The following is a 23827-nucleotide window of genomic DNA, read 5'->3' on the forward strand; positions in this document are numbered from 1 at the left end:
TGGGACATTTTCAAAGACAGGTGTGTAAATAGGGCCAGAAGGATCATTGGCGATCAGAGTCACCCTAACCACTAACTGTTCCAGCTGCTATCATCCAGGAAACAGTACCGCATCATAAAACCCAGGACCAACAGGCTCCGAGACAGCTTCTTCCACCAGGCTGTCAGACTGATTAATTCAAGTTGATACATTTGTATTTCTATGTTATATTGACAGTCCTGTTGTACAAACTATTTATTATAAATTACTACAAATTGCATATTGCACATTTAGACGGAGACGTAACATAAAAGATAAAATCATGTATGCAGATGTGAAACGGGCACTCAGAAGCAAGCAAGAAACATTCTGAAGGCCACTGACTGAGAAGGAACACATGTGTAACCGCATATGACTGGAGTATATGGTCTCCAGCTACTGTGCTAGCAGTAAAATGGGTAACATTAGACAACAAAGATTTGCTTCCTGAATACTTTTGGGTGTACCTGATGGACTTTGGGCTGCTGATCATGAAAATCACCATGAAATTTCCCTATCACGCAACTTTTTTTAAAAATCGCCTGTATTTGTTATTTTAATTCATAATTCAAGTCAATTAAAATATTGCTCACAATGTAATCTGTAAAGTTTTCTCTCTTAGGCGAGGCAAATGCTGCATGGCAAGAGAGGTCTCAGAAATGTTATAAAAGTATCACACATACACCGATCTAGGCATTGCATTTACATGCTTATCAATTTACAATCACATTGATGCACATGCTCTACGCACATAGCATATTGCGTGTACTCATTATAATAACGTAACTGTACTTTCAGGAATATTTGTGATAGCAAAATGTCTTGCCAATGTTGCAATAGATGAGATACATTCTGCTATATTTGTGGAGAGTACACACTTAAATCCCAAAGATGGAGCACGAGTCCTTTTATTAAGAAAGCCCATGATCTCTACTTTGAGTGTAAAATTGGAGACCAAGACAAAGGCTGGTCTCCTCACATTTGTTGCGCAACCTGCACTTGTCGATATTAGAGCTTGGTTCAGAGGCAGAGGTAATTTATTTGTATCTAGGGGAGATCTAGTGCGACTAGGATTAGGAATTAGATATGTTGAGCGTGGTGCGATATGGCTCAGAGCAAGCTCCGCCAAGCAGCCTGCTGCTATTATACTCCAAGGCATTTTTTAAAATTCCATGCCATCAGTTTGAAGGAATTTGTCCATAAAAAATACATTTGGGGCAACTACTATCCCCAGTTCTTATTCTGCACTCAATACCAACAATCACCGTCAGCTTTATATTCCTCTTGTATTAATTCTTCAAAGAAACTCTCTGATCCTTCATCCCACTATAACATGCAATCCAATACCACAGATGTCTGCTGGATTAAAATGTATTAACAAAGTATGCAATAAGCAGTGTGCACACACAAGAAAAGTATCTTGAACAGACTTTTCCTCTAGCTACAAAATATAAAAATCTGTTTCTGCTTCAGTGCAAAAAAAAAGGTTGCAGATTAGCACACAATCAAGACTAAGAATTACTAAATTAAATAGAAATTCTGTATACAACTCAGTCCATGACAGGTAAAGTCCTCCCCACCACTGAGCACATTTACATGGAGCACTGCCACAAGAAAGCAGCATCCATCATTAAAGACTCCCACCATTCAGACCGTGCCCTCTTCACTACTACCATCGGGTAGGGAGCATAGAAGCCTTAGGACCCTCAGCACCATGTACACAAACAGCTATTATCTTACAACCCCCAGGCTCCTGAACCAGCGTGAATAACTTCATTCACTACTACTCTGACTTGCAGACTCACTTTCAAGAATGCCTTACAACTTATGTTCTCAGTATTATTTTTATTTAGTTTCTCTTCTTTTGCACATTAGTTGTTCTGTCAGCCTCTGTTGGATTATGTAGAGTTTATCATAAAATTCTATTTTATTTAATTTTTCCCTGTCAATGCCTGCAAGAAAATGAATCTCAAGGTAGTTGAATTTTGAAATATTTAAATAAAAATATTATGATTTTACTGATTGCCACTCCAGGAAGCAGACTTCATTTATGATTCAAATTGCAATAAACACAAGTTAAATTGGCAAACTCTGAAAATTAGTAAACAACACGAAAACTGAGTGTGTAATTAACCTAAACATATTTATTACAATGTAGGGAGAATTTTTCTTTCACACTACAAATGTCATAAATATTTTCCAAGACTTGCATTCGTTATTTGCTTGGGAAGATTTACATAAGGTATTATATAGCAGGGTATTATTTAATAAATAAATTGCTTGTCATTGCTTATTCTTTTAGTTTTAACCATCTACTCTATTCTTTGTTCTCATAGTTTACACCATAAAGCTGAATTCAATCAACCCGGTGATGCACTGCTCAGGTACATGAAAATACCAAGAAAATTATTGATCGTTACATTCCAATCAGTTCACAGAAGCTTTTCATGGAAGGGAATCTAAGTTCATGTCCAAAAACGGTATTTCAGAACTAGTTGATCCTTGATGCTCTTTTGACATAGGAACGTGGGAGGAACCTGGAGCACCCAAAGGAAACCCATGCGGTCATAGGGAGAACGTACACACTCCATAGGACAATGGTGAGAATTGAACCCGGGTCGCAGGCGCTGAAAAGTGTTACTCTAACTGCTATGCTACCACGCCGCCCCCGCCCCCATCCCCATACTGTTCATATTGCTACTGTGTCTTGCATACGGTTTATACAGATCAAATCATTACGCAGTGCATTCAGCTGGAATAAGATAAAACAAAACAATGTAAAAACTACTAAAAAAGTGCAGTGCAATCAAATTATAAAGGCCAAGATCATAACAAGGTAGATTGTGAGTCTAAGAGTCCAATTATCATACAAGGGATCTGTTCAAGAGTCTGATTACAGTGGGTTAGCAACTGTCCTTGAGCCTAGTGATGGTGCTGTCTGGGTGATTGTTAGGTTGTTGTAAATTGCCCTTGTTGAGAACAATAATAGATGGAATGGGATTTTGGCCGACACCAGCCCCCTAGGCCTGAGTTGACGTGATAGTAGTAGAATGGGATTCATGGGATTTCTCTGGGAGCAGCATGGTCTCTGAGAGCTGAATGACCACCTTCTGTGTCATAGGAATATGAGATTCCAAGAGTAAAAGCAAAAGTGAAAATCAGGTCTGGTGAATGTTCTGTTCCAGAGATCGTGGGCCTGTTCAGGCCTATTTCCCAGTCACAGAGAAGCCATGCCTGTAGGGAAAACTCATTTTGCAGCTGGAGAAGGAGGTGGAAAAGACTGTTCTTTGGACATGGCATCTGTCCATTGATTCAGTCAGGGTGAAGGAATTAATACTTCAATGTTCTTAGCAACCGTTTCCTTAGTGTGCAGTGGATGAGGAAAGTTCAAAGTAAATTTATCATCAAAGTACTTGTATGTCATCCTATTCTATCCTGAGATTTATTTCTTGCAAGCGTTCAGAGTAGAGCAACAATATACCATAGAATCAATGAAAAACTACACCCAAGTAACCAATGTACGAAAGAAGACAAACTGTGCAAATACAAAAAGAAACAAATAGTAACAATGGGTAAATAATTAATGCGAGAAGATGAGTTGTAGAGTCCTTGTAAGTGAGTTCATAGGTGGTGTTCAGTGATCGGCTCAGTGTTGTGGTGTGTGAACTTATCTATTGTGGTTCAGGAGCCTGATGGATGACGGGTAATAACTGTTCCTGAACCCGATGGCGTGGGACCTGGGGCTCCTGTGCCTCCTTCTTGATAGCAGCAGTGAGAAGAGAACAATGGCCTCATTGGTGTGTCTTGATGATAGACGCTGCTTTCTTATTCTTTGTAAATGCGCTCAGTGATGGGGAGGGCTTTTCCTGTGATGAACAGTGCTGTATCCATCTCTTTTTGTAGGTTTTTCCACTCTTGGGCATTGGTTTTGACATAGCAGGCCATGATAATCTCCAGTCAGGATAATCTCCACTATGTGCATCTATAGAAGTTTGTCAAAGTTTTAGTCAGTCAGTCAGGCAGTGGGTGCTGTCCCGAATCTGGGGTTGGTGGCTGTGCACCTCCATCTTCTTCGATCTTGCAACAGCACCGAGTACAGCCTCTCCTCCAGTTTGTTCTTGCTGGCCGCCTTGGCACCGCCCGCCGGCGCCCCCACTGAACTCGAGCCCGAGGCCGTGACAGCCTCCAGCCATGGCCGCTTCTTTGAGCTCAGCCCTTCCTTAGGCGGAGGCCTTGGGCAGGTCCAGGCACACGGTGCAGCGCCCAAGTTCATTATGTCTCTTCTAACGAGGCGCATAGCATACGATTCGTAGATACGTGGTGAGGCTTTAATCTTCCACGGAAGATGGCCGTTGACTCACAAGGAGCTCATCTGCCCTTTGTCAGGTCTTGTTTTTTTTTTAGTCCTGCTGGGTGTCCTCACACCCTCTTCACCAGACTAAGTCCAGTGGGGCAGCCCGCCCAAGTCGCCAACCACTCAACCACGGCCCCTGGCCAAGCGCCGGGCACCCACCCCCTGCTGAATCTCACTGAGCGCCCGGCGCCCGCGCAAAAAACCATGGTCGGGTGCCAGGCAAAACACCGTCAGTTTTAGATAATATGCCAAATCTGTGAAAACTTCTGGTATGATAATGCCAAGGAATTTAAAGTTATTGACTGTCTCCATCTTTGATTGCCTAATGAGCTTGGGCTACCACATGGTAGGCTTATTCATAAAGTTAGAAGGCATGGGATCCAGGGAAGTTTGGCCAGGTGGATTCAGAATTGGCTTGCCTGCAGAAGGCAGAGGGTCGTGGTGGAGGGAGTACATTCAGATTGGAGGATTGTGACTAGTGGTGTCCCACAAGGATCTGTTCTGGGACCTCTACTTTTCGTGATTTTTATTAACGACCTGGATGTGGGGGTAGAAGGGTGGGTTGGCAAGTTTGCAGACGACACAAAGGTTGGTGGTGTTGTAGATAGTGTAGAGGATTGTCAAAGATTGCAGAGAGACATTGATAGGATGCAGAAGTGGGCTGAGAAGTGGCAGATGGAGTTCAACCCAGAGAAGTGTGAGGTGGTACACTTTGGAAGGACAAACTCCAAGGCAGAGTACAAAGTAAATGGCAGGATACTTGGTAGTGTGGAGGAATCTCATGGTACATGTCCACAGATCCCTGAAAGTTGCCTCACAGGTGAATAGGGTAGTTAAGAAAGCTTATGGGGTGTTAGCTTTCATAAGTCGAGGGATAGAGTTTAAGAGTCGCGATGTAATGATGCAGCTCTATAAAACTCTGGTTAGGCCACACTTGGAGTACTGTGTTCCGTTCTGGTCACCTCACTATAGGAAGGATGTGGAAGCATTGGAAAGGGTACAGAGGAGATTTACCAGGATGCTGCCTGGTTTAGAAAGTATGCATTATGATCAAAGATTAAGGGAGCTAGGGCTTTACTCTTTGGAGAGAAGGAGGATGAGAGGAGACATGATAGAGGTGTACAAGATATTAAGAGGAATAGATAGAGTGGATAGCCAGCACCTCTTCCCCAGGGCACTACTGCTCAATACAAGAGGACAATGCTTTAAGGTAAGGGGTGGGAAGTTCAAGGGGGATATTAGAGGAAGGTTTTTTACTCAGAGAGTGGTTGGTGCGTGGAATGCACTGCCTGAGTCAGTGGTGGAGGCAGATACACTAGTGAAGTTTAAGAGACTACTAGACAGGTACATGGAGGAATTTAAGGTGGGGGCTTATATGGGAGGCAGGGTTTGAGGGTCGGCACAACATTGTGGGGCGAAGGCCCTGTACTGTGCTGTACTATTCTATGTTCTATGTTCAAAGCAACCTTCTTAATTGTACAAAAAAATGGAAGTCTCAACTTAGAATGAGCATTGAAAAAAATTTGCAAGTCAGGAACCCCAAACACAAGTTATCAATTTACCTTAATTGCATATTTTAAAAAACTTCACAAATCTCTTGTTTTTTTTAAACAATCTAGCAAACTACATTTCGGTTATAATTTGTTACTGCTAATTAGTGACAAGACAGGACAACATTAATGTGATTGCTAAGCTATATTCTACTCTGTGAATGGACAAGCAACACTGAGGAGATATTTGAGTGAAATATGAACAGTACAAAACTAAGGAGTGCAAACATTCTGTGTCAGACTATACAAATATTGATTCCAAATATATAATCTAGTAAATAAGCTAGAGTAAGCTGTGTGCGTGTTACTGTTCAAAATTATTCTAACAATTAAAAATTCAAACAACACAAGTCACCTTATCTCATTAAGGACTACAGCTTATTCAGGCCAACTGTTATATAAAAAGGACAATAAACATTGACTACTGCAATTAAGTTAATATTTCTCACTTTAACAAACAAGCTTTCTGGAATGTCCCCCTGCCAAGTGGACCACATATGCTCTAAGTACAATATCTAATACAACTTCCTTGGAGACACACACAGGTCCTTCTCAACAGAAACTGTTGCCAGGCTCCATATCATAGTCACAAGCTAATCTGAAGTATCATCAAACAATAATCAGGAAAATGGAACACCGTTAAGATCAACACAATTCTGTACTTCATAAATTTCCTACTGAATGATGAAAATCTTGATTTAATAATACTTACATCAACATATTACATATATTGCAGTAGCACTAATGCACCAACATTACTGCTACTGCAATATATAAAAAAAATGTTGAATATACCTTCTGGGCTAGGTACGTTCTAACAGGGAGCAACAGGGTTAATGTTTTAAGTCAATAACCTTTCATCAGAACCGGAAGGTGTCAGAGATTTTAAAAAGTAATTTAAGTTACAGAGAAAGAGGTAGGAGGGAAGAGTGCAGAGAGAACAAAAGGTTTATAATAGGGTAGCAACCAGATGAAACTGAATGACATAACAGTTGAAAGGACTGGCTGAAAAGGTGGTATAAAGTCTACGACAGGGGTGGCGAACTTGTGGCATATGTGCCCAAGGTAGCACACACAAAGATTGTGTGGGCATGCATCATGCAGCTCTGTCCCTCAATTCTTTAAAATCCACCCATAATAAAAAGATATATAGTGATTACCTTTACTGCCAAATGAGGCAGCAAATCGCTTTTTTACAAGCTGAGAGCTATGCTGTGCACATAAGTATTTGGATCACAAACGGATGGGCCAGTTGGCTTTGTTTTCCTGCTTAAATTTTTTCTTCTTTCAGTTATGAGTGAACACAAGATAATCAGTGATAATAATGGTAGATAATGTATGCAGTTTGGCATCCCATGAATACTTATTTTTCAGTTGTCTTTTTAAAGATTAATATTAGTATTAATTTTTGAACAGGTTTTCTAAATTTAATTTCAATGTCTCTGTAATACTTCTATTAATAGTAAAACAATTAGTAAAGCAATTAATAGCAAAACAAATAATACATGTAAATGAGCAACAGGATGCTTCCTTTCTTCTTAAAAAAATCCACAATTATTGTTAATAATTCAATAATCAATGATAACCTCTGTTCAAATTACCGGAGCACAAGAATTTTTTTTTAAGAAGATTGCCATCAATTAGGGCACACACTCTCAAAAAGTTTTGTCACCCCAACCTCAGGAAAAGTCAGGCTTGTATTCAGTAGCATTCAGAAAGTGACTTGATTGAAACAAACAAGATCCTGAAGGGTCTTGGTAGGCTAGATCTGGAGATGATGTTTCCTCTTAGAAGTAAATATGGAACTGAAGGCCCCTTTAATAAAGCAGAAATAATAACAAATATTCTCTCTGAGAAGCCTGAATTTTCCCTAAACCTGTTATTCTTGTCTTTTATTCTGACAGGAACATACAAGCTCTATATTCTCATAACTTCACTTTTAAAGGCCTCCCTCTTACCAAGTACACCTTTTCTAGAAAACAACCTGTCCCATTACACACTTGCCAGATCCTTTCCGATACCATCAAAATTGGCCATTCACAATCTCAACTCAAGGACCAAACCTATCCTTTTCCATAATTACCTTGAAACGAATGGCATAATGATCACTAGATACGAAGTTTCCCCTACACAAATTTGTCATCTATCCTGTCTCATTCCCTAATAGAAGATCTAGTCACGTACTCACTCTAGTAGTGACTTCCATAGATTGATTAAGAAAAGTTTCCTGAACACAATTAACAAACTCTTTCCCATTCAGTCCTTTTACAGTATGGGAGTCCCAGTCAATATGTGAAAAGTTAAAATCACCCACTATCTCAACCTTGTTTCTTGCAACAGTATGCAATCTTTCTACAAATTTGCTCCTCTAAATCGCACAGACTGTTATGTGGTCTATAATATAATCTCATTAATGTGTCCATACCTTTCTTTTTCCTAAATTCTAACCATAAAGCCTCACTCAACAAGCTCTCCATTCCGATTTGTCTGAGCACTGCTGTAACATTTTCCATGCCTAGTAATGCCATCCCTCACTCTTTAATCCTCCCCACTCTTTAACGTCTAAAACAATGGAACCCAGAACACAGCTGCCAGTCTTGTCCCTCCTATAAACAAGTCTTGCTAATGGCTGGAATGTCATAATTCCACGTGCTGATCCATGCCCTACGCTCATCAGTCTTTCCTACACTACTCCTAGCATTGAAGAATATGCAGCTCAGAACATGAGTCCCACAATGCTGAACTTTTTGATCCCTGACTTTGTATATCAGCTGGCTTAACAATGTCTTTCTCTCCAATCACTCCACAATCTGTTCTGGCACTCTGGTTCCCACCCCCTTACAACTCTAGTTTAACCCCCACCCCCCCACAATATGAGCAAACCTTCCTGCTAGGGAACTAGTCACCCTCCAGTTCAGCTACAAACTGTCCCTTCTGTACAGGTCTCAACTTCCCTGGAAGAGAGGCCAATGATCCAAAATTTTGAAGCCCCCAACTCTTGCACCATCTCCTTACCACATGCTAGACTGTATGAACTACCTATTTCAGATCCCACTAACACATAGCATGGGTATCAATCCTGAAATCACATCTCTGGAGGTTCTGCCTTTTAACTTGGCACCTAATCCCCTCAACTCACTTTGCAGGATCTCATCACCCCTCCTAGCCATGTCGTGGGTCATGAGGTCATGGCTCATTCTCCTACACTCCAGGGAATAAATATCCAGCACGGTCAACTTCTCCGTTCAAGTCAAGCCCTCCAGTCCAGGCCACATCCTCATAAATCTCTTCTTCACCCTCTCCAGCTTGACAATGCCTATCCTATAACAGGGTGACCAAAGCTGTACACAATACTCCAAGTATGTCCTCACCAATAATGTTTCTACTCCCAAACTCAATACCTTGACTGATGAAAGCATTTAGCATGCCTTCACCACCCTATCGATATATGCAGCCATTTCAGTGAACTGTGCACCTGAACTCCCACTGTAGTAGACCCTCTATTCCACAATACTTGTCAGTGACTTGCCCTGTGTAGGTCCTACCCTGGTCTGAATATTCAAAATGCATCACCTACAATTATCTAAGTGGAAAACCATTTGCCATTCCTCCACCCATTGCCCCAACTGATCAAAACCTCTTTGTAATTCACTATAACCTGCCCCATTATTAAAAGACCTCCTTAATTTAGTATCATGAGCAAACTTGAGAATCGGGCCATGTACATTCATATCCAAATTATTTACATAAATAATGAATAACAGAGATCCAAACACCGATCCCCGGGGTACGTCACTGGTTGCAGGCCTCCAGTCAGAGAATCAACCTTCAACCATCACCCTCTGTTCCTATCACCAAGTCAATTCTGATCACACCTCACAAGCTCCTCCTGCATCCCATGTGTCCTAACTTTACAGATCAGTCTGCCATGCAGAATCTTGCCAAGGGTTTCATGTAAGTCCAGACAGACAACATCTACTGCTCTATCTTCATCTATCCCCTTTGTTAACTCTTCATAAAATTCAAAAGACATGTCAAACATGATCTCTCATGCACAAAACCATACTGATTATTGCTGAATATCACGACTACTCAAGAGATGGTAGATCCTGTTTCTCAGAATTACCTCCAGTAACATCCCTACATCTGAAGTCAGGCTCCTTTTGAACAACGGAACAACATTAGCTACCCTCCAATCTCCTAGAACTTCACTAGCTGTATTAATAAAGCAAACATATCTACAAGGGCCTCTGTAATTTATGCCCTGGCCTCCCATAAGCTCCACGGATGCACTTAGTCAGGCCCTGGGGATCTGCCCACCTTAATGTGCTTCAAGGCTGCAAATACCTTCTTCCTACTAATACGCATATGTTCCAAACCTCACAACTTATGACTCTAATTTCTTTGGTTTCCATGATATTCTTAGAACTGAGGACAAATAGACATTAAAAATCTCAGCTATCTCTTGTGCTTCATACATCGGTAGCCTTGATGGCCTTTAAGATGACCTAGTGTCTTGTCACACTTTAATGTTAGTATACCTGAAGAACCTATTGGGATTATCTTAAACTCTGCCTGCCATTTCCATCTCATCTTCTTTTTGTCCTCCTGATTTCTCCCTTGAGCCTGCTCCTAAAAAAAATTTATATTCATCAAGGGATTTTTTCGCACTCAGCTATTTAAGTACAATGTCTGCTTCCTTCTTTCTCCAGACTAGAGTCTTGATATGTCATCAGCCAGGGTTCCCTGAACTTGGTGTGTCCCCACTCAACCTAACAGGAATACACTGCCCTTGAACGAAAAAAAATGCCTGGCATTCTGAGCATGGTCAAAGGCAAGCTGTCAGTGAACAATCCCCCAGATTGTCAAACTGAAAGACCCTCCTTAAAAATAAATGCAATATTATGCATCACTATAAAGAACTGATATAAATGCTGATATTTTTATGTGCTACATTACCCAAGTACAGTGAAGGGTGATGATTTCTTCAATTGATGTATAAATTCACTTACCGAGTTGATCAATGATACTGGAAACAATCCCAATGGGCTCCAGTTGTACCCCTTCAGTGAGAACAATACTTATTTCTTCAACTTTTGGCAAATCCTGATTTAAAAAAAAAATCAATACAATTTAAGTCTTTAATATATTAAACTGCCAGTAGCCACAGAAAACAGGATGCACACCTAATTTTGTATTCTTTCTTTGAATAATCATAGTACATCTTATTGCTGCAATAACATGTTCTATTGTAAGAGTTTGGTAAATTGTTAATAATGGTTGTGCTTACCACTTGAAAAATCCCATGAATCTTCATACTGCTGTTGCATTCACTGAGACTTCAATTTCAAGACGCATACTAAGATTTATATAATCCCTAAGTAATGTGATAACATGATGGCACTCAACAACGTGACCTAAAAACTACTAATAAACATCTGAAATTCAGTACCTGCCACATACTCAACACAGATCCTGAGAACTATACTGATCACTGATTGCCAAGTCTACCTGAGGTTCACCACCAGTCAGAGATGACCAACATAAATATGCAAACTATAGATGGAGGTGAAAGAAAGCCAGCTGTACAGTTTTCCTAACATGAAATCAGTGTTAAGTAAAAGATCTTACTGTCTCTTCATTTGGCATGCAAATATATTCACATTTTAGGGGAGATATTAATTTGCAGGTCTACAGGAAAATAAGAGGTGGGTTGGAACTTATGAAATTGCTCTTTTGGGAGCCCACATGGATCTGATGGTCATTGTCTGTGTTGTAATAACCATGATACCATAAAATCATAAGAGGTGACAAATCGAGTCGGCCATTCAAACCTTTAAGCCTGTTCCATCATTCAATAGGATCACAGCTGATCCAGTATCTCAACCATTTCCTCTCCTCATTATTCTCTGTTCCCTGAGCAGAAATCAATGTTAATCTTACATATACATAAATTATTCTACCACCATTGTTGTCTGTGGCAAGAAGCTCCAAAAACTTACTACGTCCAAAGGAAGAAATTCTTCCTCAACTCAAGACTTAAATGGACATTCCCTTATTCCAAGACCATGTGCTCTGGTTCAAGTCTCTTCCAGAAGAACTATCTTAGCTTGTCCCCTAAGAGCTTTATGCTTCACAAAAGATTACTTCTCATTCACCTAAACTCCAATTGAGTCTTAGCCAATTCAACCTTCCCTTAAAGGACAATCTATACCTAAGAATCATCTTAATGAACCTTCTCTGAACAGCTTCCAATGAAATAACATTTTTGAAAATAAGGAGACTAAAATTACTTGCAGTACTCTAGATGTGGTCTTCATTGGTGCCTTGCAAATTTGCAGTAAGATGCTCTGACTTTAAAACCTCAGCACTGCCCCCATCTCCCCTTAAAATGAGCTAAAATTCCGCTCACTTTCCTATTTGTTATACATTCATGCGCATTGTGATTAATTCAAAAAGACCCACAAATCTCTGTGTTCTTTCTGCAGTTTCTATTCTCCCTTCCAAAATGAACAATTTCATAATTTCTCATTGTTATACTCTATTTTCCCAGTTACTTAACTTTTGAATAACTCTCTACAAACAGCTTGCATCCTTCTTGCAGCTCTAGTTTCAAATTATTTTTACTTCATCACAAAACTGACTACTATATGTTTGCTTCCTTTCTCCACATCATAAATATGAAAATTAGATGGCTGCAGTCCCAGCACTGATCCCTGCTGCACCCCAGTGGTTATCATCAATCCTCCATCCATGATAGTATGTTACCTCAAACATTATGGGCTCTTCACTTGTGACTCAACATTGTTTGGAACCTTGTTAAGTACTTTTTGGAAGTACCAATTCCTCTCCATCCACTTTGGTCAATAATTCCTCTAAAAACTAATGAATCAGTCGGATGTGATTTTTCTTTCATAAATCCACACCAAGTCTGCTTAATGGGGCATCATGTCAGCATAGCAGTTAGTGCAATGCTATATTACAGCTTGGGGTAGAGTTTAGATTTCAATTCCAATGTCATCTGTGAGGAGTTTGTACATCCTCCCCATGAGTGCATGGGCTTCATCGCGGTGCTCCGGTTTCCTCCCACAGTCCAAAGATGTACCAGTTAGTAGGTTAATTGGTCATTGTAAATTGTGTCGTGATTAGGCTTGGGCTAAATCAGTGAGTTGCTGGCGGCACGGCTCAAACGAACGGAATGACTGATTCTGTGCTGTATCTCTAAATAAGTAAATAATTTGATAATGGTTTTCCAAATGTACTGTTATTGTTTCCTTAGTATTAGTCCCCTCCCAGTGGAGGTTGGTTGTAGGGGATTCGCAGCCCGGTCCTTAGCTAGAGCCTTCAGCAATTTGGGCAGCAAGGGAGAGAGGAAGAGGAGAGCCATCCGCAGTACCACCGATGCAGCAGAGAGGGCCTCAAGATGGCTGTGGCTCAAAAGAGGGGAGCCATGGAGTCATAAGTAGCTAGCCATCCGGACACAAGCTGGGGTTTGAAGGTGTATGATGTTGAAAGACCCGAAACACCCGATGATTCCAGGAACATCACTGAAGTTGTGTCCAGAAGCATCAGTAGATGTATGTACACAAGAGAATCAACAAATGATGTTGCATCAATTACCACCTTTTGCCACTCCTTTTGGAATAGGGACATCACACAAGCAGTTTTCTAGCCCCTAGTACATCTACAGAACCCAAGAACGTTTGAAAGTTTACACAGTAGCCATTTATTTTTGAAACATAGGATACAAGCCATCTTGTCTCTGTTAGTCTGCCTATTTTTCTAGTGATTTTTCATTCTTTCTGCCCCACACTATTCAATATTAATGGGAGGTTTGTGACACTTTCCGCCACAAAGACTGATACAAAATGTCATTATTTTTCCTTAGTTTTCTTTCTCTTGATTTTTTTCTTAAACATTCTTAGTTGGATTCTGAATTTATCTGTCTTCAGATCTATCATTTTGTCCTTTAATTTCCCTCATTAACTTCCTTGGTTAGCCCATCCCTCCTTTAGAATCTTTCCTCCTTGCTGACATGTATCTTATAGGATTATTACTAAGAGGATTTCTACACATTTTCTGCTAAATTCCATTACATATTTGATAAAGGAAATAATAGAACTTCAGCATCCCATGTGATCTCTGCACATAGATCTACAGTATATCACAGTGGGTTTGCAAAACGAGTTGTTTAGAAATAAGAGCAATTATTGCAATTTGGAAGCTTTCAGCAAAGGATAAAACAGTATTGCATGAAGACATCAAAGGCTCAAAGTTTTATATCCAAAAACTATTCTCTGCCCAGTGAAGCAAGGAGAGAAATGCTGAATTGCTTCAACAGAACGAAGAGCCAATAACACCTAACACACAGCCGTCCTCCGCTTTTCGAACGTTCGCTTTACGAAACCTCACTATTACAAAAGACCTACATTGTTTTCGTTTTTGCTAACAGAAGGTGTTTTCACTGTTACGAAGAAAATCAGCGCACGATAAAAGACAGCGCGCATCCCGAGCAGCCGCTCTCGTCCAGATTCGGAACAGTATTCTCGCCGGCATTGCTTAAACACATGCCTGTGAGCAGCCGTTAGCAAGATGAGTTCTATGGTATCGGAAAAGCCTAAAAGAGCTCATAAAAGAGCTCTTACTTAGCGTAAAACTAGACATAATTAAGCGTTTTGATTGTGGTGAACGAAGTAAGGACAACGTGAGTTTGGCTTGTGAAAGCTGACGAAGATGATGTTGAAGAGGTTTTGGCATCCCATGACCAAGAACTGATAGATGAAGAGCTGACGAAATTGGAAGAGGAAAGGATAACAATCAAAACTGAATTCATTAGCAAAATGAACGTGAAGCAACTGCGTGAGATTTTCGCTGCAATGATAAAGTATGACTTTAATTTTGAAAGGGTACATAGGTTTAGGGGATATTTGCAAGATGGTTTGAGTGTTTACAAAGAACTGTATGATAGAAAAATGTGCGAGGCTCAGCAGTCAAGCAAGCCTTCCACATCAGCCACAGCAGACGACGAACCTCGACCTTCGACATCGAGGCGGGCAGTCACAGGAGAAGATGAGCTGCCTACTCTAATGGAAACAGACAACAATGAGATGACACCCCAGTGTCCCACCACCCCAACCCCCAGACCACGGACAGATACCCAATCGCGGAGAATGCAGCAGTAGCCAGGAGGCACACAGTACATCTTTAAGAAAAAAGCCGAAATAAACATGATAATTAATTAGGTGCAATTGGCAATCGCCTCTGATCTGGGCCGACGATTACGTATCGGGCGGCACGTAATTAATTAGCATGTTTATTTTGGCTTTTTTCTTAAAGATGTGCTATGTGCCTTCCAGCTACTGCTGGACTCCTGCGTGCTTCGCGGCAATGTATCGGTCAGCGGCCCAGAGGGTGAGGGCCACTGCACCACCCCAACCTGCGACAACTCAGCCTAACACACCATCATCAGTGTGCTCAGCGCTGTCCCAATTCCGGTAAGTGATACTAAACTGTACATACATTATTTCTACTTTATATCGGCTGTGTATTTTTATGTGTAATTTGGTACGATTTGGCAGCTTCATAGCTTAAAGGTTACTGGAAAGTGTTTTTGCCGAGAGCGCTTGCATGAGATTTTCGCTACGGAGAACAGTGCTGGCAATGACTGTGGAAAAGTATTTCTACTTTATATAGGCTGTGTATTTATCATATCATTCCTGCTTTTACTATACGTTACTGTTATTTCAAGTTTTAAGTGTTATTTGGCATGATTTGGTAAGTTATTTTTGGGTCTGCGAACGCTCACAAAATTTTCCCATATAACTAAATGGTAATTGCTTCTTCGCTTTATGACATTTCGGTTCACGAACCGTTTCATAGGAACGCTCTACCTTCAGATGGCAGGGGAAACCTGTATTCTAATTTCAGTGTCGAAGAAACAGCCACAGAAAACAAGTGGCTAAGTTCCATACATCAGAAAAAAGTGAATAGAGCAGTTAGCATTTCTTTCACGAGATAACAATACATCATACCAAGAGATGATGAAAAATTAATCAATCCACTTCATAAGCAAAAATTTGCAAATACTGGAGATCCAAGCAACACACACGAAATGCTGGAGGAACTCGGCAGGCCAAGCAGCATCTATGGAAAAGAGTAAACAGTCAACATTTCGAGCCGAGATCCTTCATCAGGACAGTCCAACAAGGGCCTCAGCTCGAATCGTTAACTGTTTACTCTTTTCCGTAGTTGCTGCCTGGTCCGCCGAGTGCCTCCAGCATTGTGTTTGTGTTAATCAACCCACCTATTTACTTTCTACTTCTGATCATCTTTAATGAATAAAGTTTAAAAATTAACTTACTTTTAAATAAATTGGCATGCAACCACTCTAAAATTCACAGCCCAAAGGACATACAAGCTCAAATCCTTCAGAACAAAGCAACTGCCACATACCACATTCATTTACAAGCCGTCAACTCCAGCATCTGATTTCTCTGATTAACTTTGCATACATCAAAATCTGCTTTCAAGTGAAATACATAGGGAAACATATTTACCAGATACCAAATAAATATCCAATAATATTTTCCTTACAGGTGGCTAAGTGTCTGGCTTCTTATAAATCACAACTACAGTAAGTCCACTTTGACTTTGCAAAATATTTAACCTGAGCTACCCACTGTATTCCACCCTCAAGGGAAAAAATATAATACATCACTTTAATTGGTATGAATATAAAACTAGTAAATTGCCAGCAATTCTCAGCAATTAATGTCAAACTCAGTTTGCAAGATATGAGCTTGTGTAAAACTACATTCAACATTAATAGGCAAAATATTGCAACCTCACAGGAGCCATACACCCCTTTTAATATTTTCCACTATATGTTTAACAAGAGAAAACATGAGGAAATTCACTACAATAAAAGTATGCAAGTTAATACACAGAAATATTGAAATAAATAAAAAAATAATTCCACTCTGTATGCCTAGAATCATGGCTGATCCCCCATTTAAGGACACTTCCTCAGTCTTTTACAACTTAATGCAGTTTTCGACTGGAAGTCAGTCTCCTTCTTAAATATATTCAGTGACTTGGCCTTCTTCACCTTTTGCTGTAGATAAGTCAACAAATTCACCATCCAATATTGAAAAAAATCTCATTTCAATCTGTCTTTCAAATGCATAAAGTACCCCCAGCTAGAAGAAACATCCTCCTGCATCCAGCTTATCATGTCCTGTCAAAATAGGAGAATCTGAGAAAACAGAAGGAGGACAAGGAGGTCGAGGAGATCGAGGTGGTCATCGAGGTCAAGGCCAAGGCCGAGGCCGAGGAGGAGGAGGAGGAGGAGGAAACTCAGCCCCTCAAGTCTCACTTGCTATTCAGAGTAATAATAGGTGATCTATGCTGACCTCAACTTCTCTTTTATGCCATTTCTCCATAACCCTCAATTGCTCAGTATTTATGGATCTATCTTAAATATTTCTGTCCTGCTTGGTGGTGTAATAACATCAGCGCCAGACTCCGGAGCGAAGGTTCCCGAGCTCGAGTCCAAGTCGGGTTGAGCATCGAGCTAGCAACTTGACCTAGTAAAAAGAATAGCTTGCTACGGAAACACAATCATGACAGTGCCCCGATAACTCTACCACCAAGTTAAGGGCTATTCTTCTTCTTCTTAAGTATTTCTAATGATCTGGTCTCCATCACCTTCAGCAGAGAATTCTAGAGATTCATTATGCTCAGAGAAGAAAAATTCCTATGCACCCCAATTTTAAATGATCAGCTCTTCATTTTCTGTGACTCTCAACATCCACCTTGTCATGTTTGCTGGATCTTATACATTTGAATAAGGCAATCCCTGCTTTTCTAAACTTCAAGGAACAGACACACACCATCTAGCCTCTCTTGATAAGACAATCCTCTCATCCCAGGAATTAAGCTGATCCTTTAGAACAGGGATTCCCAACCTGGGGTCCAAAGACCGCTTGCTTAATGGCATTGGTCGGTGGCATAAAGAAAGTTGGGGACCCCTACTTTTATGGTAAGGAGACTACATTTCATCTAAATCCCCTCTCATCCTTCTCAGCTCTAAAGAATACAAGCTTGTTGATCCAATCTCACCAACCCATCAATACGTCAGGAGAAGGTTTTCAGCTCTCCCTCACTGACAACTATACACTTTCTGAGATTCATCATCTTCTTTATGTGCTGTGTTGTATGATGTAAGCAATCACAAACTTCGACCATGAACCTTAAACTCTTGACAAATTTTTATACAGAGTGATTTGCCATTGCCTTCTCCTGGGCAGTGGACAAAGATGGGTGACCCCAGCCATTATCAATACCCTTCAAAGACTGTCAGTGATCACAGAACCAGGACTTGTGATATGCACCATCTACCGCCTGTTCCCATGGCTTCATGTGACTGATCAAGGAGCTAAGCAGGTGCTACACCTTGCCCAAAGGTGACCTGCAGGCTAGTAGAGGGAAGTAGACCCTACACCTCTTTTGATAGAGACTTATCTCCACCCAGCTACCCCCCTCCCTTAGATTAGGAAATCAAAATTGCACAAGATGCACCAGATGTGGTTTACTCTTGGATATTTGCATTAATAGGCTAATACAAAAGTAGAAGCAACAATAAACAACAACTTAAGAAAACTTAAGTTGCATTTCAACACCCCTTTCAGTAATGCCTCTTGGGAATTCTCTACCTTGGGACTGCAGGTGTTTCAGTTATCGAGAACACTCATGGCAGAGTTACAGATTTTTGGATGTTAAAGGATTAAGAACATGTATAAGGACAGAAGGAAAGTAGATGAGTCACAGAATCAATTAATGTATCATTGAATGACACCAAAGGATTAAGGGACTATTGGGACTACTACCGCATTTATTTGTTTACTTCCTTACTTACTTATTTAATGGTGCAACAAAGAATTGGCCCTTCGAGCCACGGCACGCCAGCAACCCCTGACAAAACAAATTAACCTTAACCTAATCACCAGACAATTTACAATGACCGATTAACCAACCCCATGTGTCTTTGGACTGTGGGAGGAAACCCACGCATTCCACAGGGAGGACATACGGAGGCTCCTTACAGAACAGTGCAGGAATTGAACTCCAAACTCCAGAACACCCCAAGCTGTAATAGCATTACGCTAACCACTACACTACTGTGGCACCCATTGCTTATCGTTTAGTTGACTGACTGCTATGTACACAATTAAAATGGCTACTACCTTTTTTTGGAAACATTATGCTATTGTTTGAGAACATAATGGGAAATTGCATTGAACAACCTTTATAAATAAGTAGTATTTCTGAAGGACAGTCAATAGCAAATACAAACCAAGTTGCCGTGGATACCGTGACAAGTCAATATTGGCCTTTTTCCATTGGTGAACACTAGCAGACCTCAACTCTCTTTTCTTGTAATACAACTGAATTCCAAGATTTCTGACACATAAAAACACAGTAACATGTATTGCTCCATGTCTTGGTTTGGTGCTTCACACATTCTTGTAGTTGCCATACCTTCTGTATAGTTAACACCCATTCTTTAACAAACTCCAATTTCCCCCCTTAAAATAAATATAATGGAAATAGAAGTTGTAATCTTTGTTATCAACCTGTGCAGCCTTTCTTCAAATTTCAGCTTGCTCCAAGGTAAATCAGGTTACTTTAGGCTCTAAGTGCTGAATAGGTAATAGGTATCATCTGAAGAAATAAAATACAAATTGCAACAGATATACATTCCTTTAAAGGACAAAGGAACAACAAGAAAAATAGTCCAACCACAGGAGAAATTAAAGACATTTAGTAAATCTAAGTAAAAAGACATATATTTAGCAGATTAACAGAAAACTGCAGAAAACTAAAATAGGAAGAATTTTAGAAGTTAGCAAAGGATGATCAAAAATATTTACATAGAAAGGAAAATAGGATATGAGAGTTAAGTAATGAGAAATATAAAAACAAATCAAGAATTTCTGTAGGTATATTTTTTTAAAAAACTAATGATGGCAAATGTGTTTACAGAAAGAGACAGGAAAACTACCAATGGAGAATTAGAAAACTGCAGAAGAATAGAACAAATACTTTGTACCTTCCTAAAAACAAGCTCAATAAAAGCCTTTCAGAAAATAGAGAAGCTAGGATGCACTACCTTTAAGCAACAAAAGTACCACTAAAATAATATTAATACTTAGAGAAACCAATAAGTTTGAAAATTGATAAATCCCAAGGACATAATGATCTATACAGCAGTTTTGAAAAAGATGACTTAGGGTGAATACTCCAGCTATTTTCCAAAATGCTCTAGGCTCTGGAATAGACCATAAGACCAAGGAGCAGAAGTAGGCCATTCGGCCCATCGAGTCTGATCCGCCATTTTATCATGAGCTGATCCATTTTATCCTATTCAGTCCCACTGCCCCGCCTTCTCACCATAACCTTTGATGCCCTGGCTACTCAGATACCTATCAATCTCTGCCTTAAATACGCCCAATGACTTGGCCTCCACTGCTTCCCCTGGCAACAAATTCCATAGATTCACCACCCTCTGACTAAAAAAATTTCTTCGCATTTCTGTTCTGAAAGGGCGCCCTTCAATCCTGAAGTCATGCCCTCTCGTACTAGACTCCCCCATCATGGGAAACAACTTTGCCACATCAACTCTGTCCATGCCTTTCAACACTCGAAATGTTTCTATGAGGTCTCCCCGCATTCTTCTAAACTTCAAGGAATACAGTCCAAGAGCGGACAAACGTTCCTCATATGTTAACCCTCTCATTCCCGGAATCATTCTCGTGAATCTTCTCTGTACTCTCTCCAACGTCAGCACATCCTTTCTTAAATAAGGAGACCAAAACTGCCCACAGTACTCCAAGTGAGGTCTCACCAGCGCCTTATAGAGCCTCAACATCACATCCCTGCTCCTATACTCTATTCCTCTAGAAATGAATGCCAACATTGCATTCGCCTTCTTCACTACTGACTCCACCTGGAGGTTAACTTTAAGGGAATCCTGTACGAGGACTCCCAAGTCCCGTTGCATCTCAGAACTTTGAATTCTTTCCCCATTTAAATAATAGTCTGCCCAGTTATATTTTCTGCCAAAGTGCATAACCATACACTTTCCAACATTGTACTTCATTTGCCACTTCTTTGCCCATTCTTCCAATCTATCCAAGTCTCTCTGCAGACTCTCCGTTTCCTCAGCACTACCGGCCCCTCCACCTGTCTTCGTATCGTCAGCAAACTTAGCCACAAAGCCATCTATTCCATAATCCAGATCATTGATGTACAATGTAAAAAGAAGCGGCCCCAACACTGATCCCTGTGAAACACCACTGCTAACCGGCAGCCAACCAGAATAGGATCCCTTTATTCCCACTCTCTGTTTCCTGCCAATCAGCCACGTATGTAACTTTCCCGTAATTCCATGGGCTCTTATCTTGTTAAGTAGCCTCATGTGTGGCACCTTGTCAAAGGCCTTCTGAAAATCCAAATATACAACATCCACTGCATCTCCCTTGTCTAGCCTACTGGTAATTTCCTCAAAAAATTGTAATAGGTTTGTCAGGCAGGATTTTCCTTTAAGGAATCCATGCCGAGTTCTGCCTATCTTGTCATATGCCTCCAGGTATTCTGTAACCTCATCCTTGACAATCGACTCCAACAACTTCCCAATCACCGACGTCCAGCTAACAGGTCTATAATTTCCTTTTTGCTTCCTTGCCCCCTTCTTAAATAGCAGAGTGGCATTTGCAATCTTCCAGTCTTCCGGAACCATGCCAGAATCTATCGACTTTTGAAAGATCATTGCTAATGCCTCCACAATCTCCACAGCTACTTCCTTCAGAACACGAGGGTGCATTCCATCTGGTCCAGGAGATTTATCAACCTTTAGCCTATTCAGCTTCCTGAGTACTTTCTCTGTCGTAATTGTGACTGCGCACACTTCTCTTCCCTGCCACCCTTGAGTGTCCGGTATCCTGCTGTCTTCCTCAGTGAAGACTGATGCAAAATACTTGTTCAGTTCCTCTGCCATCTCCTCATCTCCCATTACAATTTATCCAGTATCATTTTCTATCGGTCCTATATCTACTCTCACCTGTCTTTTACTCTTTATATACTTGAAAAAGCTTTTAGTATCCTCTTTGATATTATTTGCTAGTTTCCTTTCATAGTTAATCTTTTCTCTCTTAATGACCTTCTTGGTTTCCTTTTGTAAGGTTTTAAAAACTTCCCAATCCTCTGTCTTCCCACTAATTTTTGCTTCCTTGTATGCCCTCTCCTTTGCTTTAACTTTGGCTTTGACTTCTCTTGTCAACCACGGTTGCATCCTTTTTCCATTCGAAAATTTCTTCTTTTTTGGAATATACCTGTCTTTCACCTTCCTCATTTCTCGCATAAACTCCAGCCACTGCTGCTCTGCCGTCTTTCCCATCAGTGTCCCTTTCCAGTCAACTTTGGCCAGTTCCTCTCTCATGCCACTGTAATTTCCTTTACCCCAGCGAAATACCGACACATCAGATTTCGGTTTCTCTTTTTCTAATTTCACAGTGAACTCAATCATGTTATGATCACTGCCTCCTAAGGGTTCCTTCACCTCAATCTCTCCAATCACCTCCGGTTCATTACACAATACCCAATCCAGTACAGCCGATCCCCTAGTGGGCTCAACAACAAGCTGTTCTAAAAAGCCATCTCGCAGACATTCTACAAATTCTCTCTCTTAAGATCCAGTGCCGACCTGATTTTTCCAATCCACTCGCATGTTAAAATCCCCCACAATCATCATAACACTGCCCTTCTGACAAGCCTTTTCTATTTCCAGTTGTAATTTGTAGTCCACGTCCCTGCAGCTGTTTGGAGGCCTATAAATAACTGCCATCAGGGTCTTTTTACCCCTGCTATTCCTTAGCTCAACCCATCTCAGTGATGGCCACAATATCATACCCGCCAATCTGTAGCTGTACAACAAGATCATCCACCTTATTCCTTATGCTGCGTGCATAATAGATCCAGTTTATCCAGAATGTGGCCATCACAGTGACCTGGCTAAAGGATGCATGTCTCTGGGAGCTGTACGTCCAAGGATACACGGTGTATCGGAAGGATAGGAAGGTAGGCAGAGGGGGAAGTGTGGCTTTATTGGTAAGAAATCATATTAAATCATTAGAAAGAGATGATATAGGATCGGAAGGTGCAGAATCTTTATGGGTTGAGCTAAGAAATTGCAGGGGTAAAAGGACCTGATGGCAGTTATTTACAGGCCTCCAAACAGCTGCAGGGATGTGGACTACAAATTACAACTGGAAATAGAAAAGGCTTGTCAGGGCAGTGTTATGACAATTGTGGGGGATTTTAACATGCGAGTGGATTGGGAAAATCAGGTCGGCACTGGATCTCAAGAGAGAGAATTTGTAGAATGTCTGTGAGATGGCTTTTTAGAACAGCTTGTTGTTGAGTCCACTAGGGGATCGGCTATACTGGGTTAGGTATTGTGTAATGAACCGGAGGTGATTAGAGAGATTGAGGTGAAGGAACCCTTAGGAGGCAGTGATCATAATATGATTGAGTTCACTGTGAAATTTGAAAACGAGAAACCGAAATCTGATGTGTCAGTATTTCAGTGGAGTAAAGGAAATTACAGTGGCATGAGAGAGGAACTGGCCAAAGTTGACTGGAAAGGGACACTGGCAGGAAAGACGGCAGAGCAGCAGTGGCTGGAGTTTATGCGAGCAGTGAGGAAGGCGCAAGGCAGGTATATTCCAAAAAAGAAGAAATTTTCTAATGGAAAAAGGATGCAACCGTGGTTGACAAGAGAAGTCAAAACCAAAGTCAAAGCAAAGGAGAGGGCATACAAGGAAGCAAAAATTAGTGGGAAGACAGA

The 23827-nt window shown here is 40.7% G+C and overlaps 1 protein-coding gene across 2 annotated transcripts in view; it reads right to left on the reverse strand.

Annotated features, from left to right (window-relative positions):
* Positions 1–23827, reverse strand: part of naf1 (nuclear assembly factor 1 homolog (S. cerevisiae)) — a 215781-nt gene that overhangs the window by 121631 nt on the left and 70323 nt on the right. For both annotated transcript variants that reach the window (XM_072256013.1, XM_072256012.1), the window contains exon 4: positions 10935–11028. In XM_072256013.1, the coding sequence (XP_072112114.1) occupies positions 10935–11028 (94 nt within the window). The remainder of the gene's footprint in view (positions 1–10934; positions 11029–23827) is intronic.

Source organism: Mobula birostris, chromosome 4, assembly GCF_030028105.1.
Source record: "Mobula birostris isolate sMobBir1 chromosome 4, sMobBir1.hap1, whole genome shotgun sequence".
Classification (NCBI taxonomy): domain Eukaryota; kingdom Metazoa; phylum Chordata; class Chondrichthyes; order Myliobatiformes; family Myliobatidae; genus Mobula; species Mobula birostris.